Source organism: Perna viridis, chromosome 5 (genome assembly GCF_037379345.1).
Source record: "Perna viridis isolate PV_CMFRI_1.1 ecotype Kerala chromosome 5, ASM3737934v1, whole genome shotgun sequence".
Taxonomy (NCBI): Eukaryota; Metazoa; Mollusca; class Bivalvia; order Mytilida; family Mytilidae; genus Perna; species Perna viridis.
In genome coordinates, this window is record NC_142449.1 from 3,605,413 (window position 1) to 3,630,878 (window position 25,466).

The following is a 25,466-nucleotide window of genomic DNA, read 5'->3' on the forward strand; positions in this document are numbered from 1 at the left end:
CAGAGAAATCCGGAATGCTTTTCTATCCGACATTGAATCGTTTGTTATTGTAACTTTACTGAAAAAGTCTGAGGATGAAAGAAAAAAAAAGTCAGTATATTCATTATTTCTTATTGCATTTATAGGAAAAATATAAAGTCAATAATGGGTGACAACAGACGAGGTACGCTGAGTGATCTTAGAAAAGGCAGCTTTGACAAATCAGCTCGAAGATTTTCAAGGCTGGACAGCAGAACTGGAATTCATAGTTTCATACCAAAAGGTGTTATGGTCAATACAAATGCTGATGTTCAAGAGGAAATAGAAAGAAATCTCAATGCTCAGTACATTACCTGTAAGAAAATATCACTATTGTAGATTATATCATTTACATGTAATAACAGCAGAAATTATTGTTGCATGCCTACATATGTAAGTCTATGACCACTGCCTTCCAATGTACATGTATCATACATTTTATGACATGATTTCTATTTACTTTTACTCTAATATGAGGAAGGTGTAACCTTAAGCACTCCCAATGGAAGCATTAATTCAAACACTTTTAATAAAATTTTTGTCAGCCCTGATCAATACTTAATAACTAATAACATATTTCTGTTTACTCCAAAATGGTAAAATTTATTATGATATATGGTTTTTGTTGTCCTAATGCATTCTTCTAATCGTCATGATCTGAAATCCTATGGGCCAAAATTTTTGGCATTGGTAAACCATAAGGAACTAAGAGTTGTCGTGATTCCAAATGTCTTTGGGTTGAATTGTCCGGCATTGAAAATTTGAAATTCAAGTTAGCTTCAGGATGTTGCAATTTTGACTGAAGTATATTCATTATTCATTATTTTTCCACACATAGAAAAAGACAAATTAATCATTTAGGACAATTTGCTTACACTATTAACATCACAATCAGACCTTATCTTTTAGGTGATAGAAGTAAATATATGGATGTTTAATGATTTCTAAATAAACCACCCCCATCGTCAGTCTAAACATATCTTTAATACAAGTACATAATGTACTGGTAAAAAAATTTCAATAAATGCAGGTGACTATATGGTTTTCAATGAAATTTCTTATAAAAACCATACTATCTGAACGAAATTAATTTGAGGCCATGCAGGGAGAGTTTGAACTCTAAATTAGTTTTTCAGCCTCCCATTTTAATGGGTATAGGTGGGCTTAAAAAGGTAATTGGGGTGATCTCATTAACCTTAAAAAATGATGAAGTAGGGATTTTGTTTTGTCTTACAGTAGGTATTTCACTAAAAACAGGTATATTCAAAAACTCTTCACGCAATGCATCCAAAACTATGACTTACATGTAATATACTAATGCTAGTTCCAAAAGCTGAACTGATGAAAAATTCCTCCGTTCAATCAACCGTGGAGCATCGTTTTTGAATTGCATTATGGGTAATCTTGTGTGTTCTCCCCTCCCAACATATTTTCACGCAATCTGTATGAAATTATGCGTTATTCCAATCCTGTCTACTATAAAAATCCTTGCCAGTACAAAGTCTGTATCTTCAACTTTAAAAAAGCAAACTTTTATCTGGTTATATTTTATAACAAGTACATGTTTTAGCTACCAAGTGACTTGAAGTGTGATTGTGCATGATTTGTTAAAAGACAATAATAAAAATGCTTTACATGTACATGAAGAAATATATGTGTACCTTTTAGTATACTGGTTTTCTTCCTCTTTCAGTGAAGAAGCAGATCCTATGTTATCAAAGCAGTACACTTGGCATGTTTCCTAGTATTGGAAACAATGCAAAACCATCAAAGATAGCCAGAGTCAGGGAAAGCATTTATTGTGCTGTTGCTTCATGGGCTTTGTCACAAGCTTACAGGTATTGTGTACTTTTCTCTTTTGTTTCTTGAGATAGAATGCGTAGAGGAGAAGGCACATTAAAGAATCAAGTGTTAAAAGTCTGAAAATTCTTGCAATTAAAAGGACAAAAGAATAGCTTGAAGTTTATTGAAATTCAGAAATTTTGGCAAGTTTGTACTCTTTGGTCATTTTCTGATTATATTTCCGGCAAGAAAATGGTGTTCATGCCAAAGAAACAATTTCATATTTAGTAAAAACATTCATTAGTATATCATAATATGTTAAAATGTACTGTTGTTTCCTAATATTAATATATTTTTCTATGTTTCAAATAGTTTTTATGTTAATACAAGAGAGTTAATATATTGGGCCATATTCATAGCCTAATGCCCTTACAACTTCAATGTATTTTATATAAAAAAAAAAAGAATTTGAATTATCCAGTACCCATTACTTTAAATGTAACTTGTCTTTAAAATAAAATTTTATTTTTTAATATTAATTAAAAATTAGTAATTAATATTAGTTTTAAATGTGACAGAATTTCATATTACAATATTTTAACTTTTATCATTTTTGTCCTTTTGAATAGTTATTACTCTGAATCACACCATTTCTTTTGAGACAAGAGACTGATTTCTTCTATTTTTAAGCATAAGTCTCAACCAATTTTGACAAAACACACATACGAAAAGAGTACAAGCTGAGAAGGAAATAGATAATTATCCAGTATAAATTCTTCATCCATAATTTGTCGATTCCTTGCAGAAAAATTGATGATGACATGGGGAGAACTTCAGAGCTTGCACAGACTGCAGTTAAGTGTATGAGAGGAATTCTGTTCTGTTGGTTTCGACAATCTGATAAGGTGTGTATTTTCCTTCGTAATCGTGTACTCACCTTTGAGTATCTTAACACTGACCATGCTGAATTGTTTGAAAAAAAAAATGTCTAGATTTCAGTATTTTTCCAAACTTATGCAAATTAGTTGCATTATGGTGCTGATGCTGATTGTTTTTTTATAAGTTAAAAGTAGGTGATCACGGGATGGGGTTGATGGGAGGGTGGCTGGGCATGCAGGGGAAAATGGATCTGTTGTCCGAAAATGGTAATTTTTGTGATTTTTGGTCATTTTTCATCAGACGTGATGCTCACCATGTGTAAGACAGTGTCCAAAGTGCAATTTTTCCAAAGCTTGTTCCCTCAGATGGTAATTTAAGCCAAAAATTGTTCATTATAGTCCTAAGTGGAAGGTCAGGAGTTCCCAGAGAAGTCACTCATTAGAAAAAAAATTAGATTTTTTGCAATTTTGGCTTCAGATTGGTCTAAAACCTGGAGTGGTTAGTATATGGGGTTGACATCGTGGGAGTGGTATAGAAACTAGTTGAAATGAAGCACTATGGATCCATTCTGCTGTTGTTAGAGGCCGAGAATTTAGCCTTACCCCTAAAAAGATTCTTAACTCATGTCCTCTTGTTCAGCTGTCAAGTCCCTATTTTTGATAAAGCTCTGTATGAGATAGTCTCATTTTAAAGCACATTCACTCTCCTTGCATGTGAAATCAAATTGTTGTTACCAAAGCTAAAAATAAAATTGCCAGATCCCAAAAATCAGAAAACAGGCCATGACCATATATATACGGTTCCCGCATGGTAAGGGTTAATACAAACCAAAAATATATGCATTGATTTGTCTTCTACTTTGTCAATGGCATTTCAAGGTAAGGGTTGTCCTTGTTTTTTGATGATGATGTTAACTTCTTCATGGAATTCAGTGCAATTGTACACCATAATAAACTAATAAGCTTTAGAAAATATTTCAATGAACAGTGTATATATAATTATTTATCCTGGTCCAATCAATTACCCTGAGTTCCTTTTACCCAAGGCTCATTGTATAAGTCTGATAAAAGGGATTAAAGTCCTGAATGCCAATCGCTTATTCAATTTTGATTTTTTTATTTAAGGAATAAAACCATTCTTATTTTCATTCAATGCACCATATTTATTTCAGGTGGAGAAGTTCAAGTCTAACCAGAGCCCAGATTATGCCCTTCATTCATCATTTGACATGGTGACAGGGGACCCTGTGTATTCAGACCAGGAGTATCCACATTTACAGGTAAATATATAGATATGCTAACTTAGACAAGTTGAGTTAGCTATTGGAATTCATAAAGAGTATTGAACAAGATTCTTAGAAAAAGTTGTGTTTTTTTTAATAAGGGCTTGTAGAGAGTACTGATCTTTCCTTTCTGACATCCATTTCAAATTGAAAGTAGAACACAGTTCATTTCCACATTTGAATAAGTATCATTTCATGTACTAGTATTATATTTATGTTATTTCAAATATTGAAAAGTGATCTGATATCAGTAAATGATAAACTGACAGTTTATGTTGAACACAACAGAGATATATATGTACATGTATGATGTACAATTTTTTTTCTAATTCCAAAGAAATTGGACTTACCCGGTAATTGAAAATTAAATTTCTTATCACAATCTGCCTGAAGTGCATTACACTGATATCTTTTTTTACTTCCTTTCAGATTGATGTTGTAGGCCTATATCTATTGTTTTTAGTTCAGATGATTTCTTCAGGCTTAAAGGTATAGTTTGGTAGTAATACAGGTTTTAGCATGATAGGTAATGACTACATGTAGTTATCAACCCCTGGTAGTAATGGTCGATTTTTTTCGGGTCCTGAAATAATCGTCTTTTTAAGGATGTTCTAATGCACTTTGGTGTTAAAAATTTTGTAAATATGTGGACTAATAGTTTTTTTGTATAATAACGAACCTTGTTTTGGTATTCCGTACCAGACTTAACGTAAACATAAGTATTGTGTATTGATTTGTTGTGATCCTTTGTTCTGGACTGACAAGAGTTTACTGTCCGATACGAGTGAAGTAAACAGAGATCTATCTATCCATTTTTCTAGGAGATTTTTTAATGGTTTAAATCACACAGAAATATTAGATGCTGTTAAGTCTGTAGTTTCGAGAGACAATATAAACGCTATACAGCTAACTGAGAAAAATTGTGTAGTTTCAATGAAGGAGAAATCTCAGAAGGATTTATTGTTGTCTGTGGGAATTACAATTTGAGACAGATCTGTCAGTTTTGTTGACGTTGATAAACAAGTAACGAATGTCACAATTAAAGATATTCCTTATGAAATTAGCGACACGTTCATTGCAACTAACATGACAAAGTTTGGTCAAGTAATAGAAGGTTCTTTTAAACGAGGTGTTATCAAATACACTAACATTGAAAATGGTACAAGATATTTACAATTGCTCGACTGTGTACCTGTTTTGCCTGTAGCATGTAGTTAGACTATTTGTTGACAATAATAGAACCGCATGTAAATTCTATAAAGGAACAGACTACCCCTCTTTTAAGTGTAAAGACAAACCATTTACATTATTTGAGTGCTACAATTGTCACCAGACAGGCCATTTGGCAAAGGATTGTGTTGAGGCGGTCGTGTGTAATTATTGTAAATTGCCTGGACACATTAAAAGTGACTGTGAGGCTATGCACGATGAACAAACCAGAAGAGAAATGGGCGAATATGCAGATAAGATAGTTGAAGGTGGGCGAAGCATGGGTATATCGCTGCATGGTGATAACGACTCAAATTCTGATGTAAATGTGTCTGTTACAAGTGGTAAAGCCTTACTTTTACGTGCTTCTAACTGTAAAAGGCTTGGTAATTTCAGCCCTAATGTCATTAATACTTCAGTTTCTGGTGCATCCTTTGAAAAATTGATGACTTGCTTGATAATGTGGAGTCTATTGTGGAAGATACAACAGTTGATAATATTGTTGTGTGTCTTGGAACCAATGACATCATGTGTAACCGAAGTGAACCAGACGAGGTAAACCTGAGAGTAACATGTGTTGTCTTGTGTTTTAGATAAAAATTTTCACATTCAAATATGGGTTTGTGTACAGTGCTTCCCTGTAAAGGCAAAGGCCAACCTATAACTAAACTTAGTGAGACCACAAGAGCTGTAAATTCCTTTATTACAAAGTTATGTAAAAGAGACAAATCAGTGTCATTAGTTGACATTCATGGAGTTTTTTGTGACAATGGTAATACATTTTTGTATGATGTTAATAACCCTAGTAGTAAAGGTGTAGATAAAATTATTGATCAATTGTATAGTTTCATGTCAAACTCCCAGTCACTGACTGAAGCCATTGTACATACACTGGTTATGCAAACTAAATGCAACTTAAGTTCCACCACTACCCTGTCTTCTGCTGATAATTTTGATGTACTGAATATGCTTGACGGGTATAGCTATTTTGCTAAACACAGATCGAAATGTGATAAAAAGTCCGGTGGAATAATAATTTGCTATAAGAAAGTTTTAAACATTTTCTAAAATTTCTTAATTCTAAATCTGAATTTGTACAGTGGATAATTGTTGATAACAAATTGATTGGTTTTGATAAAAGCCTGCGTATTGGGTGTATGTATTTACCACCAGAAAACACAAGGCATACAAGTAATGAAGCATTTAATGAGGTTGAGGTCGAAATGATTGATATATGTAACAAATTTGAGTGTATTCCAACAATTGTTGGAGATATGAATGCAAGAACGAAATTACTGGACAATGTAGTTATCTCTGATGATAGTTTATTTGAAAATTTAGATGAATTTGAAGATGAAAATTTGATGTTGTATCTTTATGATTATCAAAATTTACTCGAAAATCACATACTTATAAAACAATCTTCTAGAGATAGCTCGTCATCCAATAATTACGGATACATACTTATAGATTTTTGTAAACAAAATAATTTGTATATAGGTAATGATAGATTACCTGGAAATGATTACCAGGTATATGAAAGAATTTGTAACATGTAATAATGTATCCTTGGTGGATTATTTACTTTTGTCTTCTAAAGTGTTCCCTTAAATAAAAGAATACAGTGTATTGGATTTTAATCCCAATTTTTCCAATGTCCATTGCGATTTGTATTTTTGTTTTCACACTCAAGCAAACACACGTAGTACTACACATTCTGATGATAATTGTAATACTCCCACGCATGTTAGGTAGCGTTACGATAAGAAAGACCTATTCATTGAGCCAATTTTTAGTAATGTCACAAAACTAGATCAAATATCGGCTTTGTTGTCCACTGAAGGTAATCTAGGTCAAGGTGATGATCTAAATATACGTATAAATACTGCTGTTGACAAAATTTGTGATCTTTTAACAACTAATGCTGATAAAGTATATATATATATCCTAATAGATCAAAGGGGAGAAATAAAACAGACCAAGTCTGGTTCAATGCGGCATGTAAGGATAAGCGAAAAGCATTCCACAGGGCAAAAAATAGATATAGTTTTATAAAGAATAAAAAAAATTGGGATGCTATGAAACTATCTGGGAAGATATATAAAGTTGAATTAAATAAAAGTTTCAGAAGTTTCCAACATAAATTGGAATCTGATCTGCGGAATGTGTTGAAATCAGACTAAAAAAAAATTTTGAAAATTTTGAAACAATTAGATAAAGGGGGGTCTACAAACGATGTAAAAACTGTACGATTATTTTAAAGCCCTTAATAAAAGTGATGAAATTGGGGACGATAATATTGAGGATTTGTTGCAAAATATTGATAATTAGGATATCACTGATATTTTATAGAGAAGAAATTTTGTCAGCAGTAAAACATTTATGTAATGGGAAAGTTCCGGGGGATGATGAAGTTGTTAATGAATATAATAAATGCATGGTAAATTAGTTTTTCCCTATTTATTTGAAACTTTTCAATTTGGTGTTTAATTCAGGAATTGCCCCCAATTCTTGGTTGATTGGAATTATTAAACCGTTATACAAATACAAGGGTGACCCATATAACTTAGATAATTACCGTGCAATTTGTCTGACCTCGAACTTTGGGAAGGTGTTTACGTCTATTTTAGATTCAAGGCTAAACAAGTTGTCGGACGAAATTGGTTTAATTACAGATGCCCAGGATGGTTTTCGCAAGGGCTGTTCAGTTCAAGATAGCATGTTTGTCATGCATGCATTAAATTCATTGTATTTGAGTTTGGGAAAAAATTATTTTGTGCTTTTGTGGATTTTAGAAAAGCGTTTGATACGGTATGCAGGGTGGGTTTATGGCGTAAACTGGTTAAAAATATGGTGGGAAAATGTTTAATGTTATACTAAACATGTATATGGACAGTAAGTCTTGTGTAAGAAATGGGGAATTAAAAACAGATTTTATCCCGTGTGAAATCGGTGTAAGGCAGGGAGAAAAGTTATCCCTCTTTCTCTTTGCCTTATACCTTAATGACTTGGGGGAATATCTGGATGATGAGAATTCCGTAGATGTCAATTTTAACTTTTTTATAGATGAATATTAAACAGCGTCTCCAAGACCAGATTATCCAAAATTGGTTCACTGATATGAACAATGCATCTAGAGGGGAATATTACTCTAATATTAAACACGAATTTTGATTGGAACCTTATCTTTTAAAACTAAAATCGGGGCAATGGGTACATATTTGTAAATTAAGGGTTTGTAATATTAATATTTCCTACCAAAACTGGTAGATGGCGGAATATACCAAGGGACGAAAGATAGTGTAGAGTATGTGGATCTGGTCTTGGGGACGAATATCATTATTTATTTCAATGTAATAACAATATAGTCTTAGATATCAGAAGAAAATTTATTCCGAGTTATTATATTAGGTATCCTAATAGAGAAAAAATATATGGTATGTTAAAATATTGTAATGTAAAAGTATTGATAAATTTATTAATTTGCATTAAAAAAATTCAAAAGTTGATTTATCATTGGTATGTTCATGTAATGATTCATTGTTTTGTCATTGTACATGTATGTGACTGATATTGTGTAATATTTATATGTATATTTATATACATTTACTCCTGTTACGCAGTAATGTGCGGCTGAGTTTTCTTAATAATAAACAAACAGGAATATGGTATAGGATCCAGCTTTTAGTAGAGTAACATATACATGTACATGTAACATTGCTAACTTTCTTCATAATACATTGTCAATAGTATACTTGTTTATGAAAATGTTTTTTATTGTTTGAAGTGGTCACCAAGTATATTTTCAAGGATGATTATGTACTAATTTGAAGTTTTGGATGTGATTTTATGATAAAAGTATGAATAGAAAATTATTTTCATTGAAATAAGGCAATTCCTATTGAATTGATGTTAAAAACGGTCGTATTTATTTTAAACTTTATCTGGTATGTATTGGTTGCTATGTTGTAAACCTTTATGGACATCACTTCTTCAGTGTTTCTATACATAAGCTCATTATTTATGATTTATCAAATTGATCATTGCAGATAATATACACAACAGATGAAGTGAATTTTATCCAGAACCTTGTATTTTATGTGGAGAGAGCTTACAGGACACCAGATTATGGAATGTGGGAAAGGGGAACTAAGTATTATAATGGATCAACTGAAGTTCATGCTAGGTAGTTAAAATTTATTAGGCATCACTAAGTATCTTTTGGAGGATTTTCTACAATCAAAGTTTGGGTCATAGCTAATAACAAGGAAAAATGATTATTTTATGTGCCACGGATTTAAATAAAAGGCTGAATTTTTATGCTGATCCTCTCCTTTTTGTTAATGGGAAAAAATCGAGATTATTCCAGTATACTGATCTCCATTTTTATGCAAAACATGTATTAAACAAACTGTCAGTTTCCATAAAGGTTTCAGTGTAAACTCATATTATGTGTGGAATATTTCTGATGTACAGATTATTGGGCACTTGGTTTTTGATACTGGCTTCATCACATGATTTCTCAGATCTAGCCTGTTAAGGTGAACCTAAAATACCCTGTGAAAAGCCATTATCAAAAACCAATTGCCTAATTTTCTGTTTATTGGTAATGTTAAAAAAATTACGAAATTCCTAATTTCACCTTAAGAATGAACATTTTCAACTTGCCTCTTTATCCAATAGTATTTTGATACTTCACTGTGACATATTGAATTGTCATTGGATGTTTTGAAGCAGATTTCTGTGATCCGGCATGCCTGCTAATAAAATGACCTGTTATTTTTTATATTAGGGCCAGTATGCTGTGGCAAGCATTATCCATCTCTGTACATTGAAGAAAAAAGCTTCATATTACCAATAATTCTCCATATATTTTCTCCACCTTCCTGTAATAGACAACCTTTTGTTTTATTTCCACAGTTCTATTGGTATTGCTAAGGCAGCATTAGAAGCCATCAATGGTTTTAATTTGTTTGGAGATCAAGGTGCTTCATGGTCTGTGATTTATGTTGACATTGATGCTCACAACAGAAACAGAACTATCTTTGAAAGTATTCTTCCCAGGGAGTCAAATTCTAAGGTAATATAGAGTTGTTTTTGTATCATTTGAGGGAAATGTTATGACTATTGAGTTGAAATGATGTATATGTTAACAGTTTTCTTTGTCCTTTCTATCACAAAAATAAATAGCTTTGAATGTTTTCGAAATGTGTATATACAACTGTTTAAGCATTGAGTACATTACAGTACAATGCTAACAATAGGCATGTATAGGGTCCTTTCTTTGGTTACATTGCACTAGAGCTGAGTGTCATGAAAATCAATGCTACAATCTGCACCATCAGATATGGAAGAGTAATCAAGGGAACCAAGGTTATAGCGGTAATCAAAAGAATGTAATCCAGGGACAAAGACCAGATATGGAAAACAGACATACACAACAAAGAACATAAAGTAAATAAAATCATACATACAAAGTAACAAAAGTAAATGAGCAACTCGGACTCCACTAAAAACTGGGAGCATGGACCAGGTGCACCGGTAGGGTAAGGATACAATATTATTACTATGTTTGGTCTAAGTAAGACATCTTAATAAAGGAGAATCTGAGGTTTGTGATATGTTTTCAGGAGTTTTCTTTAAGTATATCCTCTGTCCAAAAAAAGTTTTGCAAAGTTAGTGTTCACTCTGAAGACTTGGGTATCAATGTATTTTTAGAATTTCCTGTATATAATAGAGATGTTTCACATACACAAAAAAAAAACTTTGTCATTCTTTAGGAATAAGAAGTCTTCACAGGATTTATTGCCACAGGAGCATTCTTTGGCCTTATAGTCTATTTTACTGTATTTTTGCTTTAATGGCTCCTGTAAAACAAGGAACCAGACCAGTGATAGATGAAAAAAACACTTGTATTTTGATTCAAGACTGTAGATGTAAACGTCAATATGATGATGGAGTTGTTTTCGTTATACTCTTTATCGTAGAACACAGATGCTTCCCTGTTACCTACCATCTATTGGCCTTCCTTTGCAATACATGAGGAACAAGTAACACATCGAACTGTTGATAAAGTATTGCGTAAACTGAAAGGTAAATTTGGTATCAAGAGGTTTCTGAGGGATGGTTATAGAACTGTTTTAGAAGATAAATCCAGAAGTTTTTACAGACCTGCTGAAATAAAGGTATTCTACTGCTCTATTGGTATTTACATTTACAGATTTATATGAATTCTGTCAAATGATAAAAAGATTGTGTTTTGTTTGTTTGTTGGGGTTTAACGTCCGAGCAGCAATATTTCAGCTATATTCAGATGAGAAAAAGATTGTTCATTATCCTTTTATTAAACTGTATATATGTAGTAGTTTTATTTATTTAAAGATCTGCTGTTGCCGTGTTGGACTGGAAATCAAGTAAATTTTGTACTGTTTCATTTAATTTTGTTGGTATCAGTTTTCATGGTTGTAGGAAAAAAGACATTTGGTCGGGTACTTGAATTCATGATTTGTGGGACTATAATTTTTTAAATCGACTATTTCTCTACCTTTCCAGTAAAAGTATTATCAAAACAAAATCATTTTTGCTGGATATTAAAACAAACTTTTTGATAAGCATTTATTTTTTTTTCAGTGCAGAGATATGTTTCACAAAACTGATAATTGAGATAAAAATAATTATAAATGACAAATGGAAGTTGCGTATATGACTCATCCATTCTGATAAAAATTATATCTTTAGTTTCTTCTCAACATGTAAATTAAATGTTCTGATAAGTAAAAATTATTTCGAATGAAAAACTCAGGAGCCCTTGCTAGGCTTAAGTTCTACAAAAAGTAAAACCCTGAGTGTACTGAATGACCTTTTTACAACAAATGTTAGTGGTGGAAGTATGGAAGTGACCGAGAAAAACAGACGTTACTCTGACGATATGTTTTTGTTTACACTTACATTACACAGACTAAGGTATCCCCAAGGTTAATAAGTAAATAATGGATTATTGTTTGATTAAAGTTGGACAGGATGTGGCTTCTTCTCCAATGACATGTGTATGATGCCAAGATTTAATCAAACTCTTTTTGTCAGTTGTCTTTCATCCACGGACTACGACCGAAATATTTGCTTGTTTAATTCTTGATTTCTTGATTCCACAACACCCATGAAAGCCATGAAAATAACAACCCCACAAATAAAAATGAAACCACAGTATTTAATTTTACATTACAAGCTCCATGTGTGACAGTTTTTTTTTTGTTTTTTTTTTCCAATTTATCTAAACATGGTAATTATTCTCATATTAAGCGTTGTTTTTGTGGTCTTTCCATAGAGTTTTTTTTATTTTTCAGACATTTGATGGTATTGAATGTGAATGGCCAATGTTTTATATTTATCTCATCATTACAAGTAAGTAGAATTCGATTTATGTTTACAGATATTTATTGTTAATAATCACTTTGACAGCATGGGAGTGGTGAGAGATATCACTATTCTATAGAAATAAAGCACTATGGATCGATTCTGCTGTAGTAAGAGGCTGAGAAATGAGCCATCTCCTAAAAAATCACAACTTTTTGTGGCCAAAGTAACTCCTGACCTCTTGCTCAGCTCTCAAGTCCCTATTTTTTTTTTTATAAAACTCTATAGGAGATAGTCTCATTTTAAAGCAGATTCAGTCTTCTTGCAGAAGAAATCAAATTGTGGTTTCAGAAGCTAAAAATAATATGCCATAACCCAAGAATGAGAAAACAGACCCAGACCATATATATATATATGGTTCCCACATGGTAAGGGTTAATATCTGGATTTGAATCCATTAGAAATTAAATTATAAGGAATGTTTATATTTTTTGAACAGGTTATATGAAATAGCATGGTTTGGGCCAGTTTACACTTTTAAGTTGTTTTTAAGTGTAAACTGCTGCAAACCATGTTATTTCGTGTAACCTGTTGAAAATTAGAAACATTACTTTAAAAGAAAAAAAAAAACTATGAAATTTGATGATTGTTATCATTATTCAGTAAATATTAAATATGTACCTTTATAGGAATTTGGTCATGGAAATACAATTTATCCTGGCTTAAACTTGCTATATTTGGTCATGGAAATACAATTTATTCTGGCTTGAGCTTGCTTTATTGTTTTGTAATATAATGTTCATCTTTACTTGTAGGTATTATACAAGGGGATAAAAGTTTAGCTGAGAGGTATCAGAATGAGTTAAGACCATTGTTAATAAACAATGACAATGGTAGGTATCAATGTCATCATGTAATTGTTCAAAGATTTGGTGCTGCCTTTAAAAGCCTTCCTGTAAAATAACTGGAATTGACTACAACACTCAGACACTGTCATTGATGGTCTTAACAGGATGTCTGGACACAACAAGAACATTTACTTCATTTAGACTTATATGTAAATCATTCTATGGCATTTAAGGTAGAACATTTTTTTAGGAATGCCACAGGGTTTTGATCTTTTAGTTTAAACTTGGCATCTTTTTTTCAAATGACAAGATTCCAAATTAGAAAAACAAGAAATTTGAATAACAGATATATAACTATATAATTGTAGACAAAAGCATTGATTTGTGTAACAGTATTTTATCAGTGAAATATAAAGAATTTTTAGTTTAAGATGACTTCCGTTTCTCCACAAGTTCTGTCTCCATAGGTCCTCTTGTTCCAATGCTTTACTATGTACCAAAGGAGGAATTAGTAAGAAGAAACAAAGATAATATACACAAACTTGCCAGTGCTGAGGGTAACACTGATGGGGTATTCCTCTGGGGCCAGGCTCTCTACTTCATCTCTCAGCTACTAAGTAAGATTCATAGAATAATTATACTGAAAGTATTGTGTACAGTTTTACTCATTTATATATTCTTAAAGTCCATTACACTGACAGTCAGTCACATACATATTTGTAAATGTTTAGTGTTGGATTACAGGTCAAGTTTACAATTGTTTCCAGTTTAAATACTATTTGTAAATTTCATGAAATAATATGTATCTTTAAGACCTTGAGATGTTCAATGTTTGGTCTTCTTCAATGATTTTTTAAATTAAAAACTGACAGCCTTTTATAAGGGAAATTCCTTAATATTTTGTTATCTGATATTTTGTATACAAGTGCACCTAGACAGGCTACAGATTGTTTTTTTTTAATAATGAACCTTTGAAATTCCAATTATAAAAGCTTCTTTCTATAAATTTTCTTTTGATTCTTTTTTTGTAATTTTTTTTCTTTTATCATTTGAATTATTCAGTTCGATGGAATTGAAATTGATCTTTGATGGGTTAACTCTTGATACGGTTATAATCTGCTTATTTTTATTTTACAACTGGTAGAGAACTATGATGTATTGCTCTGATACTTCACATAATTTTTAACGTTTCATATTTTCCTTAGATACAAGCATTACTTCAATTCATTAGAGAAATCTTCCAGAAAATACATAACTTTAAATACTTAAATACTCTGAAATAGAAAACTAAATCTGGGGCTTGATGTATGCTCAGTATCATATAATTTAAAAAATAATTACAACATATAATTGAATGATAGCATATGTCTTGGTGCTCTGAAAAGTTAAAATAAATGTATGATAGGTTGAATTACACAAATACACCTCAAATATTGACATATTCAGTGAACTGAGAAATTTTTTTTATTGTGTAAGATGTAAAATTCTCATAAGATAAAGATTTTGACTTAAAAAAAATACTGTGTAAGTACTATTGTTCATGGGGTTCCAATTTTCATGGTTTTTGTGGGTAGGTCAAACAAATAGTAGATTTCGATTGATGTGTATACTGTAAAGTTCAAAACCACAAATTCAAGAATCCGCGAACTTGTGTTTCTTCCCTAAGTAAAAAACCAGATCAAATATTAAATAGAGAAATTGATGTCAATACATCGTACAACAAGTTCATATTGTGTTAAAACTTTACAGCTAAAGATCTGTTGAAGCCTGGTGACCTTGATCCTGTTTTGAGACACATGCCTGCTTCAGAAAGACCTAAGTCTATGATTAACACTAGGTATTCAACGTTTCAGGTACAGTACTTTTTGCATTTATAATTGATTCAATAAATCTTTGTTCATGTTATTTTATTATTCTAGATCAATATGCAATACAATTATTGTAACCTCATTAAATGTGGTATTTTAAATCTTGCCAATTTATTCCTTCTTATAATTGAAAATTGGAATATTGATAAGTTAATAAATTGGAAGACCACCTATGAATGCTTTTAAAAGAACACCTATCAGGGTGAAGGCATTTGATAGTGTCTGGCATCCTGGTCTCTAGTATAAAGTTTTTGTCAAGGCATTTGATACAGTATGGCACCCTGTTCTCTGGTATAAAGTTTTGTGAAGGCATTTGATACAGTTGAGCACCCTGGTCTCAAGTGTGAAGTTTTTGTGAAGATGTTTGATACAGTTGGGGTCCTGGTCTCTAGTATAAAGTTTTTGTGAAGCCATTTGATTCAGTCTGGCACCTTGGTCTCTAGTATAAAGTTTTTGTGAAAGCATTTGATACAGTCTGGCACCCTGGTCTCTGGGATAAAGTTTTAAATCATACTGTGAATGGAAAAATGTATGACATAATTGTTAATATTAGATCACATATATTAAATGGTAGTGAATTTTCAGGTCCCACATGGGTGATAGATATATTGGGAATCTTTCTCCTCTGGTATTTTCCTTATATATAAATGTTTGGAAAATATCATGGTTTAAAATCGCCTTTCAAGTCTATCAGACAAGATTCAATAAGTCAATAAATGTTAGGATCTTTTTCCGTTATTGTATGGTGAAGATACTGCATTATTGTCTGAATTAGAAAATGATTTATCAAGACAGTCAAATACTGTTCAAGATTACTTTGTCTTATAGGCTAAAAACCACTAATTCCACTTCCCATAGGCTTCTATGCTAATTTCACAATATTCAATGGCTTCTCTGGACTTTACCTTAACTTTAACCTGCAGAGGACTATATATCAGCATGATTCTACATATGTCAGCTCACAATCCTCAGAATGGCATGTGGGGTTAGCAGACTTGCAGTGCAGTACTGGTCACCGGAAGTGAAGGGTCTATAAATAGCATGGGAAATCCCAGTGTTTTCACAAGATAGGGGTATATTTAAAAATCATTATGGAGATTAGGCTTCACATCACAAGAAGCAAAATGCACCTATAAAATGTACAGAAATGGTTTTCCTTTCAGAAACTGTTTAAATTTTTTAAATAAGATGAGAACTTTTTTCACAGCACTATGAGGAACAGGGGTAATTTCTGCGTAGGACTATTTTTGCGTACGTTCCAAATGCTGATTGGTTGAATTGGTGGTCTGTAACCTAAAGAGTCACTTTTTGTCTTAGAAAAAATAAATAACTATACAGGTATCTTCCTACACACATACTGAATGCATTTGCAAAGTTTCAGTGAAATGTGACAAGTACTTTTTTAAATATTTGATTTTTAAGTATAGGGTAACCAAGTTGTGCGAGCAAAAAAGTGACAATATTCTACCATACTTAAATGCATTAAATATTTGCAAAGAACTTTTTCTGACTTTTCAAATAAAAAATATCAATCACAACTTGTTTTTTAACAATATTAATGAAGAAATAGTTTTAAAGTAATCATTTTCTGAGAAATTGGTCTATTTTTAAAAATTTATTTCTGACATGCCTCCCCCTTTTTCTTGATCACATGTCAAAAATCCCAAATCTTTAAATTTTCACAAAAGGTGATATATTTGGCTTTAAATTTGTAAATACAGTGTTTTCACATTAAAACATGACCAGTAAAGGGCACCTAAAGCAAAAAAAGTACTCAATAATGGATTTTTCATGTTGCCATAGGGGAATGCTTATATGGCCTTAACCGCAGTAATGAAAGTGAGTTTTTCCTCATTTCTAACCTAATTTTTGCTCAAATCTACACAAAACTTGATTTCAAGTGCTTATTACCACCATATTTAGGTAAATATAGCCCTCAAAGTTTAATATTTGATATTTTTACTAAATTTTCTACACTTTTTACAAGATAGGACATAAAAATCAGCCAAAAAGACCAATTTTCCATAATTTGGACCTATAACTTAAAAAAATGCATATTTTGAAGGATTTTTGTAGTGTATCTACAAGATCTTCAAGTAGTTTAAAGCTATTTCAAGGAACTTTTTATTTTGCCATGGCTTTAGCTTAAGGCTAAAAACCACTAATTCCACTTCCCATAGGCTTCTATGCTAATTTCACAATATTCAATGGCTTCTCTGGACTTTACCTTAACTTTAACCTGCAGAGGACTATATATCAGCATGATTCTACATATGTCAGCTCACAATCCTCAGAATGGCATGTGGGGTTAGCAGACTTGCAGTGCAGTACTGGTCACCGGAAGTGAAGGGTCTATAAATAGCATGGGAAATCCCAGTGTTTTCACAAGATAGGGGTATATTTAAAAATCATTATGGAGATTAGGCTTCACATCACAAGAAGCAAAATGCACCTATAAAATGTACAGAAATGGTTTTCCTTTCAGAAACTGTTTAAATTTTTTAAATAAGATGAGAACTTTTTTCACAGCACTATGAGGAACAGGGGTAATTTCTGCGTAGGACTATTTTTGCGTACGTTCCAAATGCTGATTGGTTGAATTGGTGGTCTGTAACCTAAAGAACCTCAAAGTAAAAAGATAAGAGTCAAATATTTGTTTTTATTCAGTTTTAACATTTTCTCTTTCGTCTTTTGATATCTGTTACAGATTACTCCCCCTGATTTGGTGACCCAGGTGGTGCTGATAGCAGAGAGTGCTCGTCTTCAGCAATTGTTAGCTACATATGGTATTCAAACACAAACTCCTCACCAGGTGGAGCCTATGCAGATATGGTCACCAAAGGAATTGTCAAAAGCTTATGAATATTTAGGTGTCAATAAAAAACTGAAGTTGACTGGTAGACCCAAACGACCATTTGGTGTTTTAAGTACATCAAAGGTAAGCAGATGTTTAATCATACGATCATACATATGATAAATGTTTTATATATAGATTCTCCTTCAGTTATGAACGGTTTAAATTATTTCTCCATTCCGGATGGTCAAATTAAGATCTCAATCTGTTAGCCTTGACAAGCATTTTAAAATTTTAATTCAAATATGACGTCTTTAACAGATTTTGAGACCACAACTGTGGTCAATTTTCAATTGCCATGTGAGCAGCACATGACTGATTAGGCTTGGCAGTGGGCGTGGCTTGTGTTTGTGTAAATTACTGTCCAGTTTAATCATGTAAACAAAGACACATAACATTCCAATGTGTATCGGCTGTTTTCATTCATTTCAGTATCGTGAATGAACCTCAAATTCATTTTTATTAATTAAATGTTATGTTTAGAAAAGTTATATTATATTCCGTAAAAAACACAAACACATGTACTCGATAGCACTCGCAACATGCCATGTGAGCCATCATGTATGAAACCAAACAATGACAATTGTCAATGAATTAAACATTGTGCCTTTCCATGTGTAAGATACAGCAATAGTTGTTTGTATTATATTGCGATATCTTACATCATGTACTTAATTTGCCCTTTACTTCATTATAAAAAAAAACAAAGCAAAGTTTCACTAGCACCCATTTCAACTGACATATCTGGCATAAAGTGTACAGCCAAATATAGACAAATATGGCACATCTAAGGTGACCGTAATAGGTCACGAAAATGTAAAAAAAGGTACCGTTGTTGTCCTATTAGAATCAAAATAAATCACAGAAACTCCATTTTATAATTGTTTTACCACGGGCTATCAGTCGAGTAAAATGATGTGGCATAAATGGTCAGCCCGTGGTAAAACACTGATAAAATGGAGTTGCCGTGATTTAATTCTTAATATTATCATAGGTAATGGAGAAATAGTTTAAGTCAAGAACAGGCTGAAGGAGAATCTGTTTCTCCCATAAAATCTGTAGAAAACAATCGTGACAAAATTTGTCTTACTGAAGGCAATGCCAGACATTATTTCATTCTGTCCAGCAGCAATTTTCTTGTTAAACATATAGGGAAAAAGTCAAAATATGCCACTTGGTAAGACATATCAAAATTATATTTTGCTAAGACTGAGCAAACTTGGAAAATGTAAAATGACAGGAGTTTAATTACAGATATTTAATCACTAATTAGTGTTTAAAAAGTCATGTATGTTTTCAATCACTGGCTTAGAATGAAAAAAATCAACTGCAATTGGAATAACACTATTGATACTTAACTCTGTCTTTGTCCACCTATGAAAAGATGAATACAATAACATAACAAAAATAGCATGAATCTAAAGCATAACAAGATATTAACTTAAAAAAAACGTATTTATCATTTAAAAAAATTAAAACTTGTTTTATCAAATTATTAACATAATTGATGAAGGATTTAAATAAAATATGGAAAATGAAATAGCAGTTTTGACTAAAATAATGCAATCATGATTATTAAAGAATGCAATAATTTCTGAAGTTACAGTAATTAATTAGAGACTATTAATTGTTCACCTGAGAAGGGAACATCTACAATTTAATTTGTATTGTTGTTAAACCTTGCATTCTACAGCACAATTTGGTTAGATATTTGATATTCAGGTTTTCTATATTTTTACTCTATAACTATAGGTATAATCCTTCAAGGTCAATTACATTTTGTTTTTTTTACTCTATAGCTATTGGTATAATCCTTCAAGGTCAATTACATTTTGTTTTTTTTACTCTATAGCTATTGGTATAATCCTTCAAGGTCAATTACATTTTGTTTTTTTACTCCATAACTATTGGTATAATCCTTCAAGGTCAATTACATTTTGTTTTTTTTTTTGTCATTGTTTTAGGTTTGCTAATTATATTATAATACAATAGTACTGGTTAGATAAACATATTAAGGAGATTTTTCTGTCATGTAATGGTCATATTTTCTTCCAGCTATCAAACAGTCAAACCTCCATGTTTTACAGTGGTAAATTGGAGCAGGGTTAAACTGGAAATCTGCTCACATTACCTTGGTTAAAATGTATTACTACACACTAAAAAAATTTTACCATAGCATTGTGAAATATTAATATGATGATCCTTTGTTAATCATGTCTTTCCTAGATCTACAGAGTATGTGGACAGACTGTATTGTGTTATCCATTATTGTTTGAGGTCAGCGATTTCTACCTTGCACAAGATATGTCAGTTGTATTGGATGATCTCAAGGTAAGTTACCATAACATTTCTTTGAATGTTTATATGTGTTTTAGATTCTTGTTTTTTAATACTTTCCCTGATTAGTAGCTTTTGTCCAGCTTTTATAGGTATAGATCACATTGCTTATCCCTCAATATTGTATGCTGGGTTATTTTAGCGGGTGCTGAGTACTTAAGCCCAGAACAAATATGGCATAATAAGCACCATATGAAAATATCAAGTTGAAATATTTGATTTTTTTTTTTTTTTTTTTTTTGTGTACCAAGTGAGTGTCAACAGTTACAAATCAGAAGTGTTTTAAATCATGCACCAATGTTTTTTTTTTAAATTCAAAGTGTTGATGCTGAAACAAAACAGAATAAAAAAACCTTATCATGCCTCTTGCAAAGTTTGGGGGTATATAGGAAGCACCCCATCTGTCCTTCTGTCTATCCATTGGTCTTTCCACATTCCTTGTAAGTACAACTACTTCTAAACTGCGTAAAAGATTTTGACGAAATTTTATAGGAAGGTTGAGTATCATATATAGATGTGCATGAAGGAATATTAATACTGGCAGACTCAAAAGGGAGATAATCCAAATTATTGGTTTTTCATTTTAAAACCTTATAAGCACAACTTCTCCTAAACCGCTCCAGGGATTTTGAGGAAATTTTATAGGAAGTATGGGTATGATATGTAAATGAGTTGATGAAGGAACATAATTACTGATGGAGGACTCCAAAAGGAAATAATCCAAATCATCAGTTTTATGTTACAACCTGGTAAGCACTTCAGTCCATTTGAAGCAGGGGTGTTCTCTTTGTGAGCTTGCTCACAGTATTTCTAGTTAAAATCATGTTTTAACATTTGTCTCCTTGTACTGCACCTTACCGTCTCATACAACAATAGTTATAGGGTAGTTGACTGTAATTATGAAACTATGCTTACCATTATTTTATTTGCAAAGACTTGAAGGTTGTTGGAATGATATATACCTGTAGACATTTATAACATGTGATTGGTACAGTGCACAGAAATAAACATGTATGTTAATGTTTACACTTGTTTTATCAATATTTATAAAAAGAGGGTAAGCTATACACTGTAGTGGTATATATATATATATATATATATATAGATGTGTTTTGTTAATACCCTTTATAGATGTATTGCTTGCAAGTTATTGTTCTCATGTGAACTCAAAAGGTGCTTTATTTGAATATCATTGTAGTCCTTCACTAACTGTACCATAGTGTTGTATATGTAATTATAAGAGTTTTTCCTGTAGGGAGTGTTTTGTTTGGACATCAATGGTTGTTTTCACAAAAAGTTGTACAATAAGTTGTAATTTATAATGATATCAAGACATCATTACTGACCATTAATTTTACACTTACAACTTTTAATGAAATCGACCACAGAACTTTAAGTGTTTTAAACCAATGTTAGAAAACAGATCTGGTATTTTAATATAATTATACCTGAAATATTCTACCTGTTCATCCATCACACCTCTAGTTTACCAGTAAGTTTGTGTTCTGCTTACGGAATGTTGGTTTACATCTTCATGAAACAAATTAATGCATATAATATGCTATGAAGTATTTAAGTTTCTGACTTGAAAATGCAAGGTAGGCATCAATGAAATACATTATAACTGCTTTTTGTGCATTGAGTTATACAATCACTAAGTTTCAGCATCTGGATATGTTACTACAAGATTGAAGTCATCACTACAGAAGTTTCATGGTCGCCATCCTGAACTCGTGGATCGTTATGGTGTATCCATCTGCACAGTGGAAACTGATTTATTCAACGTGTCATAGTTTTCCTTTTCTCTTTTGTCTACCCCGGACTTGACTTTTTATGAGCAACTCGGTGGTTGTTTCTAGAAAAGCAGAGGACACTTACCCTACTAGTGCACCTGGTCCATACTCCCAGTTTTTAGTGGAGTCAGAGTTTCTTATTTGCTTTTGCTAATTTGTATGTATTATTTTAGTTACTTTATGTTCTTTGTTGTGTTTGTCTGTTTTCCATGTCTGGTCTTCGTTCTTGGATAACATTCTTTTGATTTCTGCAAGAATCTTGGTTCCATTGAATACTTTGTCCAATATTAAACAGATTTTTCATTTTTATAGGAAGGTTAAGAATCATTTGTAGGTCTGCAGGAAGGAATATTATTATTGTGCAATCCTTAAAGGGAGATAATCCAACTTAAGGATTTATCATTTGAAGTACAGGGTATTCTTTTTGTGAGCTTGCTTGTAGGAATTTTAGGTTGTCTTTCATATTATAGATATGTAAGGTGCATGAATTTTAAACTTTGTGTTTTTTTTCTATCTTTTAAAATCACTTGCACAATGCGTGCCTAATTAATTTCTTTATTTTGAAAAATCCAACATATCTTCTGTTTATTTACTAATTGTACCTGGACATATATCTGAATTGTTTATTATTTATGATTAAAATATCTACCAATAAAAATTTCTATATATTTAATATTAAAGTATTGAATAAGTTTCATTTGTTTGATGTTTTTTACATGTAAGTTTCTAAGCATTATTTTTAGTTTTTATTTGCTGGGCCAAGCCAGTTTGAAACACTTTTAGATAAGTACAAAATTAAATTTTCTGATGTTATATTCATTTCCAGAATGATTTAGCATTTTTATCTGGGTGTTGGAAGTTGGCAGGAAGGCCCACATTCTGTATGCTGATTAGGGAGAATAACATCAGGTAATGAACCATATGTCTGTGAATGCTTTTTGTGGACCTGTTAAAGTTAATGGCAACTTAAATTTTACCATGAATAAGGCAATGTGTTTTAATGACACCATACACCATCATTATTTTCAGTGATGCATTGTCTTGGTTTATAGTTTGCATAGAAATTAGCAAATAGTTCATGGTCATTGAATTTTTGGGGCAACTGACCGGTCCATATATTGCAATCATGAACTATTTCCTATATATAATACTTTTCATTGTAGTTTGCTCTGAATCATTTGTGTGAAAGAAAAGAGAAAAATATACACAACTTCTTAGATTATGATGTCAAGTTCTTCATTTGAAGGCGAGGAGGACCACATCATTTCCTGCCAGTCAATATGATGTTATATGGACTGGCAGTTATATCTAAGAAAGTAAACAAATAAAACTCTTAAAAGTATAATGTTAGCAAATACATATATCATTATATTGGCTTACAATATATGTTCAAGATATATATGAAAATCTTCTTTGTTTTCAGAGGTCCCAACTTTACAGAGTTTCTAGATTTATTGTCAATGTTTAAAAGAGGTGATGTAGATGGTGTCAGGGTCAGGGTTGGGAAGCTACAGGTATCTACTGATTCTAAACAAGATTTTAAAATTTAACTAGGCATGTGTTTCCTGATACATGTAATGTTCTGTGTGTTGTGGACAAATTTACTATCGTTTTATATTTTACTACACATTGCATTTAAATTCATGACTTCAAACATTTGAATATTTGGTATTGATAAAACAAGAGACTTTTAAAATAACTGTGTCAAAAAAATAAGTAAGTGTCAGTACTGTAAAATCTCAGTATGATTTTAACTGTCACAGTTTTATGACAAAAGTTATCTGTGAATGTTTCAGTCGATGATATCGTCAGCCTGTATGGAACACTTAGATTTTCTTGATTCTGTTGGAGATGATGTATTCCAAAGATTTGAAGAGAAGAGTGTTACACAAAGTTTTAAGAGTTTAACAGAAATTCCAAAACTTCCAGAAATTATAGAAGAACATGGTTTAAGAGAAGAGGTATATACAACAATGTATTGACCTATGGATATGTTTTGTGGTGAGAACTCCACTAAAATGTGATTTTTTTGGTTCCTGTTTGAACAATAAAATATGTTTAAACTAAAAGACAAAGAACTTTGGATTTTAAATGCAAATGCGTCAACTTATTGATATTTTTAAAAGTCTTTCAATTGAAATTATTATTATACAATTGGGGGAAAATGCTTATTAAGGTTTGTCATACCTATTATACAGTTGGGGGAAATGCTTATTAAGGTTTGTCATACCTATTATACAGAGCATTTTCTTTTCTGTCATCTTGCAAAATCATACAAACATATATTTTTTCAATGAACTAACAGTTTTTGAATTGATGTGAAAATAATATATTTCAGTTATTTACAGAGAATTTTTTACTTTAATACTTGTATGGTGAAATTACAAACATTAAAGGTAAAAAAACCTTATTTAAGGGGAGATAATTAATGTGAAAATTCTTTCAAAAGGGTGATGATTGGAGGATGTTCTATAGAAATGTAATGGGAATTTAAATTTTTTCTGTGTAAAAAAGAAAATATTTAGATCACCCCAGTTTTCTTTTTGAAATATAAAAAAGAATGCATGTTAAGGATTTCTTTATTTAAAAACATAAACAATTCTATATACCAGTTTTTTAATAGTTTGCAAAATAGTGAAAATTCCTGACAGAATCCGTATAAAATGTTGTAAAAATTGCTTTTACTAATGCTCAAATATCTCAAAATCATGTTTTGTGTCCTATGTTTATACATTAAAATTTTAAAGTATTTTCATTGGTTTAAAAATATTTTATTTTATTGTTCAAACAGGAACAAAAGGTATAAGACACAAGTTTCCCAAATTAGTGGATTCCTTTCTATATTGGAGTCTTCTCTATAGTGGAGTCCTCTCTATAGTGGAGTTTTCTCTGTAATGGAGTCCTCTTTATAGTATACTCCACTTTATAGTGAAGTCCTCTCTTTAGTGAAGTCCTCTCTGTAGTGGAGTCTTCTCTATAGTGGAGTCCTCTCTATAGTGGAGTCTTCTCTATAACACATATACATAGAGCAATATGAAAAAAAGATAATACTAATTGCTTTACATCATTTACCTATGCACATACATACTGGGGAGAAGTGAATTAATATGAATAATGATAATAAAAAAGCAATATATATAGGTCATCTTTGGGAATTGTATATAAAGATTGTATTAAACATATTAACATTGTTATATCCATGGCTTGGAAGCAAATAGTGATTGGAATGTTTGTCCCTCAACT

General features: G+C 31.6%; 1 protein-coding gene across 1 annotated transcript in view; it reads left to right on the forward strand.

Moving 5' to 3' along the window:
• The first annotated feature begins 31 nt into the window (after positions 1 to 31).
• LOC148615634 (phosphorylase b kinase regulatory subunit beta-like) overlaps positions 32 to 25,466 on the forward strand; it is a 38,119-nt gene continuing 12,684 nt past the window's right edge. The window contains exons 1-17 of the mRNA XM_088582049.1: positions 32 to 334; positions 1,712 to 1,856; positions 2,606 to 2,705; positions 3,851 to 3,958; positions 4,391 to 4,450; positions 9,220 to 9,356; positions 10,091 to 10,250; positions 11,158 to 11,355; positions 12,514 to 12,571; positions 13,339 to 13,416; positions 13,839 to 13,988; positions 15,121 to 15,224; positions 17,947 to 18,177; positions 20,320 to 20,424; positions 23,050 to 23,132; positions 23,647 to 23,737; positions 24,020 to 24,184. Of these exons, the coding sequence (XP_088438175.1) occupies positions 145 to 334; positions 1,712 to 1,856; positions 2,606 to 2,705; positions 3,851 to 3,958; positions 4,391 to 4,450; positions 9,220 to 9,356; positions 10,091 to 10,250; positions 11,158 to 11,355; positions 12,514 to 12,571; positions 13,339 to 13,416; positions 13,839 to 13,988; positions 15,121 to 15,224; positions 17,947 to 18,177; positions 20,320 to 20,424; positions 23,050 to 23,132; positions 23,647 to 23,737; positions 24,020 to 24,184 (2,163 nt within the window). The 5' untranslated portion in view covers positions 32 to 144. The remainder of the gene's footprint in view (positions 335 to 1,711; positions 1,857 to 2,605; positions 2,706 to 3,850; positions 3,959 to 4,390; positions 4,451 to 9,219; positions 9,357 to 10,090; positions 10,251 to 11,157; positions 11,356 to 12,513; positions 12,572 to 13,338; positions 13,417 to 13,838; positions 13,989 to 15,120; positions 15,225 to 17,946; positions 18,178 to 20,319; positions 20,425 to 23,049; positions 23,133 to 23,646; positions 23,738 to 24,019; positions 24,185 to 25,466) is intronic.